The 10,429-nt window shown below is 40.7% G+C and overlaps 1 protein-coding gene across 4 annotated transcripts; it reads left to right on the plus strand.

Moving 5' to 3' along the window:
- Window positions 1-6,702: 6,702 nt before the first annotated feature.
- On the plus strand, window positions 6,703-10,429 carry vip (vasoactive intestinal peptide). 4 transcript variants are annotated; one of them, XM_052079482.1, is made up of 6 exons: window positions 6,703-6,857; window positions 7,765-7,869; window positions 8,066-8,170; window positions 8,838-8,963; window positions 9,825-9,936; window positions 10,014-10,429. In XM_052079482.1, coding segments are annotated over exons 1-6 (459 nt in total). In that variant the 5' UTR covers window positions 6,703-6,855; the 3' UTR covers window positions 10,023-10,429. The 4 variants fall into 4 exon arrangements, with proteins under 4 accessions (XP_051935442.1, XP_051935444.1, XP_051935443.1 ...); XM_052079484.1 differs by having other exon boundaries at window positions 6,725-6,851; XM_052079483.1 differs by having other exon boundaries at window positions 6,733-6,857; window positions 7,749-7,869.

Here is a 10,429-nt window from a genome sequence, read left to right on the forward strand (position 1 = left end):
ATAAGACGCTTAGGGGGAAAAATGACACAGACTACTCTCAGGCCTGCTGCTGAATGTGAAAGATATGACACAACAAAGCCATTCGATCTGCACAATATCAGCTGAGCTGCCTGGATATGCTTGTGTGTGGGTACATATCACAATAGAAGAGAGCAAGTGTGCTTATACGGAGAATCTAAAACGATAGCATATGTACACACAGTATTTGTTAATTCTCCCCCCGACTCACACTTCCTGCATTTCCCCCTCTGCTTCAGAAGGATTTTTCCATAGGCGGAAGTTGTATGTATGTATGTGTATTTACATGTGTGTGTGTGTGTGTGTGTGTGTGTATGTACAGGTGTGTGTATATATACATATATATACATATATATTGTATATATGGTTGGTTTGATTTGTAGGTATTATCACGGGAGGGTGAAGGTCAGGGAGATCGGGAGGGAACAGGAGTTAGCCTCTTTGTCAAAGCTGCGCTGGCTTCCGCATGTAAACGCTGTTACATAACTTTTCACAACACGGATGCACCAGATTCCAACTCACACTGACATCCATCACACAAAAAAGCAAAAAGGTAAAATTGCTCTTTCATGCATCTCTGGATGAAAACATGGAAATGGACTTAATTGCCACATAATCGTCCTCCACTTCGCTTGCTGGTACCCGTTAGAAGGTGAGGTCATCCTGCCATAACGCACAAGTACTTTAGATTCCAGGATTGCAAGGCTGCTTTGGCATGTGTGAGCCTAACAGTGCACTTTGGAGAGAAGTTCTGGTCTAAACTGCGGTTCATGTTTCAATGACAATTATTCTATTTTGAAAGTTACAACTTTGTCTATGTGGGGGGGGGATTGATTGTAAGAGGCTAGGCAAAATTCACATTTCATTAGACAGCACTGCATATATATGTACATCAAATCTGCATGATGTTTACAATTAAATAAGTATAAAACTCCTACAAAAAAAAAAGCAAAGAAACTTCTATGTTCACCCCCCACTCTCTTCCCCCGAACCTTTCTGCACTCTTACAAATCCTCTCAAGACATTTTGACATGTCACCACAGAAAAGGCAGCGGCTGCGGCAGTGCTAACGTTGATAACAACGTTAATAATACCCGTCGGTACCGCCCGTCACACAATGGCGCACGGAGGGCATCATGTGGACCGCCACCATTATGTCGTTATTGAAAGATTTTCACTGCACATCCATACCAGAAAGATAGCTCGAGAGAGAGATAGATAGATAGCTCGAGAGATAGATAGCTCGAGAGATAGATAGATAGATAGATAGATAGATAGATAGATAGATAGATAGATAGATAGATAGATAGATAGATAGATAGATAGATAGATAGATAGATAGATAGATAGATAGATAGATAGATAGATAGATAGATAGATAGATAGATAGATAGATAGATAGATAGATAGATAGATAGATAGATAGGCAAGTAATTCGATTGGCATGGACCCAAATGCGTTCTGGGAAGGTTTTTGGTCCGGTTAATGCGCGAGTTAATTAACGATGGCTGGCATGTCGGTGCGTAATGTCCGCCAAATGTATTTATGCGCTTACTTCATTCAGGAAGCAAACACAAGCTCTGGACGTCTAATTGATGCACACAGGCCCAAAACAAGACCCTCCATTAGCAAATCCTCCAGAGATTCCTGACCATGAGCCGTATGAGGAGGTCTCACACTCATCTTAATGAAACACTTTTTGCCGGTGGTCCAGTAGGCGGGTCATCTTTGCCTGTGCTTTAACGCGGCTCATTTCCCAACTTTCATCCGGATTCATTTTGGAAATACTGCATGGCAGTGGACCTGATTCACCACCAGGGGAATTTCTCCGGAATTGCTCTCTCTAATGTCTTTTGACTGCAGGGGACAATCAGGCACATGACAGGGAAGGAGTGTGTGAATATGTAGGACACATTGTAACGCAACATTTAAAATTTTACAAAGATAATAAAAAGCTTTAAAAAAAACTCTGTACCTTAGGTGTTTATTTGACTACTATAAAAGAAAAATAAAGATGCAGTAGACGGCAAAATGTGAGCAAATGGCCGTGAACACAAATTGTTTTATTTAAAAGAAATTACTGTGATGCTTTTATTTTGCATCTTTTCTTAAAATGATATTCTTACCAAGATGGTTTTAAAAATATTTAATATAGAATAGAAATAGCGTTTGTATTGATGCACATTATTATTTTTATTAATTAATTTAGGGAGCCTTAAATATTTTTTTAATCACTGATGCATTGGGGTTGACTGGTACATTCCCTGTTTTCATTGTCTTTATTTTAATCGATATCATTTGACAATACAGTGCACTCCGCTTAATAGAACACCATTGGGCCGAAGCGCTTCTGTTCTACTAAGCGGGGTTTCTATTAACCGGAGACACTTTATTAGGTACACCTTCAGACACGTCGACGACCAAGTTATGCACGCAGAAAAACCCCTGCTGACGAGTTAGAAGAGATATTTCGACTGTGGACGTCCATATCTTTAATCAAACAACAAAACAACAACTTTAATCAACTTCAGTCAAACATCTCAAATCACGAGAAAAATTTCGTTACTTTTGTCTGGAAACAGGAGTCCGTAATTTTGCGGTTGACTTCCCTCTCAATGCGCTGGATAAGAGGGAAGTCCTGGAAACCGCGGGCGTACCTTCTGAGAATCCGGCAATGCATCGTATCGTCTGAATATGTCCTTCTTATCCGCAGGTGATAGCCCTCGTCTCTTGAATGAAGTTGAAGCCATTGTGACGTGCTTGTGTCTATCTGTGGAGTGGCGCGTGCTACCTGTTACTGTATACGGCTAGAACTACCGCGTTTTCTCGCGATAGTGGTACAGTATCGCGATAGCTACACTTCGTCTCTCTCTCGTCTCTTGAATGAAGTTGAAGCCATTGTGAAGTGCGTGTGTCCATGTGTGGAGTGACGCGTGCTACCCGTTACTGTATACGGCTAGAACCACCGCGTTTTCTCGCGATAGTGGTACAGTATCGCGATAGCTACACTTCGAAAACCACTAGTTTACAATGTTCATTGCTTACGGCCTGTTCTATTAAGCGGAGATCTGTTCTACTAAGCGGAGTATCTTTATAGGAAATTGCATTAGGCAAATATGTTCCAGAGCCTTTTGCTCCATTAAGCGGATTACTCTATTAACCGGTGTTCTATTAAGCGGAGTGCACTGTATTTGTATGATGCATTGTCTTATCAATGGAGTTTTGTTTTATAGTATTAAACAATTTTAATGGATTTGATTAAAAAAATTATCTGAGACTTTTACATGTTATTGTTTTTGTTAATTAATTTCTGAAATATGTATTCATATTGTACATTTTATTTGTTTTAAAATGAAAATTTAAAAATAATTACATAATAATAATCATATGCAAGCTCTGGTGACATCTTCATATTTGATTGATGCCACACATTATTCTCCTCTTGCGCAGTATGTTTTAACCTGTTGTTGTCCATTGTAAAGCACGTACTGTATCTGAAATCCATGCTTTTCATGAGACAGCTGTTCCATGTCTTTGTCTGCATTGAACTTTATAGTTTCACAATACAGCTCATACATTGTGATGGCCCATCATGTAATCTATGCCCCTCAAGCCCTGCTTTGTTTTGTTTAAAACGCCACATGCATCATCTATGTCCAATCTGCACCCAGATGCCCGTCCCCCCGACATCCAGCCCCCGCTCCTCCGTCATGACGCCAACAATCACCCGCCATCACAGAGTTGCCACTCTGGGCTTGGTTAATTGGATGAGGCGGCCCGCAGAAGGCATTCAACTCGCCGAGGGATTCCCCTCATCATCAAGCGGACCTCTGACTCATTCCAAGTCTCCACCTCATCGCCTCACAGTACAGACGGCCAGGGTTCGAATCCGGAATTGGTCCTCCCTGTGTAGACATTGCATGCTCCCTCCATACCTGTGTGGGTTTTCTCCGGGTACTCCGGTTTCCTCCTTGCATTCTCAAACCATGTATGACAGGTTAATTGATCAATCTAAATTGTCATTAAGTATGATTATATGTATGAATGGTTGTTGTCTGTCTTTATGTGTCCTGCGATTGGCTGGCAACCAGTGCAGGGTGTTGCCATGTCTACTGCCTAAAGACAGCTGGGATAGGCTCCAGCACACCCGCAACCCCGGTGAGAATGAACCCATTCGGATAATGGATGGATGAATCATCTTCATAGCATGCTTGCCTATTCCATATTAAATCATTCAGAAAACAAGATTTTTTTGCGCTATTATTGTACAGTATTACGCCAACAAAACTATTGCAAAATATATTGGATGATCCATTGTAATTCTGTGTAGAGAACCTGCTGTATTGTTCCAAAAACAGCAGCATTTGAACCTTTTGACATGACATACTTAGATTGTTGGATGGCATTTGAAATGATCTAAGATCCAAGATACACACACACACACACACACACACCTGGCAGCAGTAGTCCTGGTCCAAAGGAACGTTTCCCTTTCCCATCCAAACATTCCATCAACACTATAATGCTCGCTTCCCTTTCCTGGCGGGCTCTGTCTCCAGTCACTGCTGTCAATTACGACCGACTTGGCCCCTAATCTACTTTCTCTGCGGCCTGATCACATTACATTTCACATGGTGCCATCATGGAGGAGAGCATGGGGAGGTGGCAGATGTAGTGGTGGATGAGGGGGGTGTCCGGTGGGCCTGACAAATATAGGACGTGGACTTGATGTCATACTGGACTTGCCAATGGAATAACTGTTGTCCTTCTCATTGTCATGAACGTTTACCACACCGGAACACTTGTGAGAATGAGCTGTATCACCTGTACAGTCTACCTGTCCATTAGTGGCGATCATGTGTCTTGCGATTGGTCCAGTCCAATGCAAAATTAGCAGGGCTTCTGCGACCCTAATGAAGATAAGTGCAAAAGAAAGGGGATGGAAGGATATTAACATGGCACGTTTGACTGTCTGACCCATTGATAAACTATCATACTGTGTATACTCAAGCTTATTTCTCTCCCCTTACCTTTAGACGACCCGGTAAAGCCTCTGATTGTGTATTTCTCACCATTGCATACATCCCTATAGCGGTAATCATCCAGTTTATGGATGGATGGATTGATGAATGACGGACGGACAGACGGATGGACATACAGTTAGGTGGACGGATGATTACAGATAAATGGACAGTTGGGTCGTGGAAGGATGACTGACTGTTTGATGTATAATTGGATGGATGACGAGTGGATGGATGGCTGCTCAGACGATTGGCTGGATGGACGGATGGCAGGATGTGTGCAGCACACAGCCCACGTCATTTGTAACACCGTGGGTGGCAGACTCGGCAACGCTTGTGCGATATTCTTCAATCTTTTGTCCAACACATCCTGAAATAGAAAAAAAAGAGGGGGTATTGTGCTTACTTCAAGTGATAATCTGCAACATCCACTCTGTGTGTGTGTGTGTGTGCGTGTGTTCGGATTGAACTCAACATAGAACAAAGAAGGACACACACTTAATAGCAGAAGGGTAGCGCCACAGGCGAGCTCTTGGCTGCGGTAATCCGCAAGCTAACATTTCAAATCCGTGCTGGGAGACAAAAGATTTCAAGATGCTAGAAACAATAAAGGCAATGTTAACCTGTGAAATAGGCCACTTGGAATACTTGGAAATGCAAACTTTTTTTTTTTTTTTAAATAATGGTGTGTACACTGGTCTGGTCTAAAAGAGGTATACAGTACCCTCCTGTTTCATATTATTACATTTACTTGTATTTATAACAGTTTTATACATATACAAAACACGTCTTAATCTCGTAAATGATGGAAATATGTACAGGTATATATATATATATATATTTTTTTTTAACAAGGAACATTTGAACACAGTTCAAGTGGTTTTACGGTGCGGTTTCAAAATAGGTTTTCAAGACAGCGTTAGAGATTCAAAATAGTGTTACGATCAGATAACAAGAAACGCCATGGAAGGCTAACAAACTGTCACCAATATAACATGATTATCTATCAAACTCTATTAGCTAAATTGCAACCATCTTTGTTGCTCATCAACCAATCTACATGTACTATACTGTGGCCCCCCGGTGGGCAAGTTGTGAACATCAGAGGGGGCAGCACAATGTCCATTGAATCGAAACAATCACATTCTAATTAAGGAAGATATATGTGGATGTTTTTGTAAATTACAATAATTTAGAGTGCTGTTTTTCTTATGAAGAGTTACGTTTCAAGAAATCGGAGTATCTTTTGGCGAGATCAAAGGAACTAATTAAATTTGCATGTATTTTAAAGGGGAAAGATGATTTAATTTATGATCGCTTTGCTTTGAACATAAGTTATATCTCAACGTGATTCCTGAAACTGCCATTGTCTTGTATCTGATTAACAAGTAAAGCTTGTCTTGCTGTCTTGTCTCTGAAAATGAAATGTTTGAACTTGCAAACTATTGTATACCTATATTAAATGAAAACATATCCAAATTGTCCAGACACTGAACTTAGTTCTGGGTCACTCATTTGCTAGTCCGATGATTAATTAAAAAGAGAGAGGTTGAAAAAAAACCCCAACACTAATTTGACCATGGGCCGTGCAGTGGCAGTGACGTCAGCAGTGACCTACTACGTCGACGTCTCAACCCTCCCCATCATCATTTCATTTCGTCCCCTTGGGGGTTCGCAGGGGGCGAGCAGGTGTATAAAAGAGACGACATATCACAACAGACAACGCAACAACACAACAACGGAAAGGACGACAGCGAGCAAACCAGGATTCCTGAGCGTTTACGATACTTTCTTTCTTTCTTTCTTTCTACGGTACATGTAAGACTTTTTACTTTTTTCCTAATTCCAGAATTTGGCTGCATGTTGCATATGACTGTAGGTTTTTTTTTTTCGTTTCAAACGTTTGCCCATTATCCACACTAATTAAACATATCTAAAGAGAAACTATTTTATTTTGAAGTGGTTTGGGGATTGTGGTGACGTTAACGGCTGTCCGAACTCGAATGCCAACTCGGCTCCGTGCGTAATTGCGCATTGGTTTCGCCGTGTTTTCGGGTTTTTTTTGGTACAATTGACCATCTGTTAAGATGCTTTAACACACAATATTTTTATATTGTCTTCTCTAGCCAAAAGGTATTTACCTTATTTTGTATGCCACACATCGGCAGATAAAACAAAGCTGATTTAAAATAATCTTGTTTACCTTTGGTAATACGAGCGCTCGTGACTTTGGAAAGAAACGAGGAAAAAGAAGTAATATTCTCAAGCTAAAGGATATAAATTAAATTTATGTATCGCCTGTACTCTCATTTGTAATTCGTCCTGCGTGTAACTGCGCATTAGTTGATATTTTCTCTCATTTTACAAAATTGTCCCTGCTTCAAAATACGTTTTAAGAATAATTACATTGGCTGTTGTAAAGTCGTCAAAAAAACTGTGAATACGAAATGTATTTGGTACGTGCGGTCATGATGAAGAAATCACAAATACCGAATCTGGAATGAAACAAAAAGAAACTTTTTAAAAGTGTGTTTTTATGTGTGATTGCTGGGTAAATTCAGGTCCAAAATAAATTACCTTTGACATGTCATCCATGATTTTTATTATTTAAGAGAGATTACGGTTGAATGAGAATGGCCATACAGAATTGTCTTTTTAGCCAAAAAAAGGAATTCTGGGACTTATGATTTGGATCATGGGGGAATGAAGTTTTCCCTCTTCTCAGGTGTAAGGCGATGTCACAGCGGAGCGGCCCCCATCTTCTTCTCCTCTTTGCCCTCTTCAGTGTTTTCTACTCCAGGACTCTCAGTCTGCCCTACGCATCCATGAGGTTTGAACAACGGCACGATCATACAGTATTATATCTGTATTTATATTTGCTGTCCTTTTTATTTTCATGTAATGACAAAGGTTAAAAAAGAGAGTTGAAAGATGCATTATGATTCTCAGTGATGCTTAGCATTTGTTGATTGAATTATCTGCGGCATTTTATTTTAATGCACGGCAATGATTGTCTTGTCTTGTAGACCAACGAGACACGCAGACGGTCTTTTCACCAGCGGCTACAGCAAACTTCTGGGCCAGCTCTCAGCCAGGAGATACTTGGAGTCTCTGATTGGGAAGCGAGTCAAGTAGGTGGATGCATGTATAGGTATTGTGGAGAAAACATTGTCTTAAAGGTCTTAAAAGAGGGATAATAGTTTGAATAGGGTCAAGTTTAAGATCAGACTTATTTTTCTGAACTACATTCGAAATACATTTAAATTTTTAACTTGCTCCTGACTACTTTTGGAAAAGAGTCCGACATGTAAATTGTTCAAATATAGTCAAGAACATATAAATCTATGTTGTCAACAGCAATAAATAAATAAAATTAAATTAAAAAAACACCTGACAATTGAAGGATGTCAGATCAAGTTTGGATTTTAAACTGAATTACATAAGAAATGTGCTTATTTGAAAGTTGTCATATCTTTTTGTGTCTGCACTTAAAGGTTGCAAAACACGTATCGGCTGTTGTTGGCCGACGTTAAAACCTATATCTCCAAATTTTGTGCGCTTTTTTTCCCAAATACATTTTTTTTTTGCGTCCAGTGACATTTACAATGATAGGAGCTGACTTGCCTGATGATGCATATTGTTAAAGGTTAAGTGATGCCATGAGTGCTTGCTTGCACGTTGTTGCAAAGCCAGCAGGGTTGGAAGACAAATAGGAGGAGGAGGAGGGCGGCAGGGATAATGGCTTATCACTTATGTCCTTTCTTCTTACTTTGACTCGACTATGTCACCTGCGTCCAGTGATGAGCTGATGGACGAGCCGGTCAAGCGTCACTCGGACGCCATCTTCACAGACAACTACAGCCGCTTCCGCAAACAGATGGCGGTCAAGAAGTACCTCAACTCGGTCTTAACGGGGAAGAGAAGGTAAGGAGGTTGGAAAGGGGGGGGGGGTCGGGGGGGGGGGGGGGGGTGGCAGCACACGTTATTGCACTTCATGGTGAAGCATGCTTGGATAAATATCTTGAAGGGCTGTGGAGCAAAAATCGCAGTTGAGCATCACTGACAATTTCATAAATTGGGTTTCCTCATATTTGTGCTAGTTCCTCCAAACCAATAGGAGGCAGCAAACAAGGAAAAACTGACATGAGTATCTTAAAAAAATAATTATAGCATTCCAAAGGTCAAATTTTAAACGTCTCAAATTTTTGAAGAATGCTTTTAACATAGACGTACTAGTTCAATTCATTCTGTGTTCACGTTCAATAATTTCCAATGAATTCTGTGAGGATAGTTTCATGTTAGTTTTTTTAAGAGGAAGCAACCCCAAAATGTTCTTTACAGGAACATGTTTCATGCAGCCCCGCAAATCTAAACACGGCATCTGATTAATAATCACTCAAATTAATATATTTTTGTCGACCTCAAAGTGCGGCTATTTTGCCATTTGCTGTCGACTGAAAATGATCGCTTGTTACACTTACACAACTCCAATCTGAACCGAACTTTTACCCACTCGTGTTTCTGTAGTCCTTAAAAAAGTTCAGCGACAACTCCACAAAATGGAGGCATGGAGTTGCTAGATAGCTTTGTGGATAAAAATTGATCAGGACAGTACTGTACTCCGAAGCCCCCAAACCCAACTCAGTCAGTAATTCTGCCACATACCACTAGAGGGAGTAAGCACACCACCAGTGGTATCTCGCAGTGATAAATATCGCAGATTTTGATGACGTGTGTTATTTCACCTAAAAAAATGGTTATGTTTTGTTTTTTACCCGTCAACAGTCTAGAAAATGTCGTGACGAGCGACCAGGAAGAGTCCAGAGACGACCCCGACACCTTCCACGAGAGTTACGACGACATCAACGTCGACCACTTGCTTAACAACTTGCAGCTGGTATGCGACACACGACGGGTAAAACATGTGCCGCTTCTTCAAGTCAACTGCCTTAACTGCCGTTTTTGCTAATCCAGCCGCTTTGAGGAGAGGTCCCGACGTCCGGAGTCATTGTGGTGAAAACATCCGTTCCAGCAACAACAACAACAAAACAATAGCATTCACTCAAATATCCCAGCAAGTCTAACACACGTCCAGTGTGGTTCTTATCTAGTTTCCATCACTTAACACACATATTAAAACACCAGGCATTTAAAGAAAAGATCAGGAAAAGATGTAATGCAGATTCTTTCCATATCAGTTCATTTGGAACAAAATTAAGGAGATTCAAACTGAAGCGAAGTGACATTTTGTGCCAACACTGATTGGTGTTTGCAATTGCTCATAATTCATCCACCTTGACGCAAGGCCTCAGTTCCAGTTTTAAGTGGAGGGAATTGTCAAAGGTCCCAAATAGCAGTCAGTGTTAGCACAAAACCTTTAGGCTTCTGCC

The sequence above is a fragment of the Hippocampus zosterae genome, chromosome 11, assembly GCF_025434085.1.
Source record: "Hippocampus zosterae strain Florida chromosome 11, ASM2543408v3, whole genome shotgun sequence".
NCBI lineage: Eukaryota > Metazoa > Chordata > Actinopteri > Syngnathiformes > Syngnathidae > Hippocampus > Hippocampus zosterae.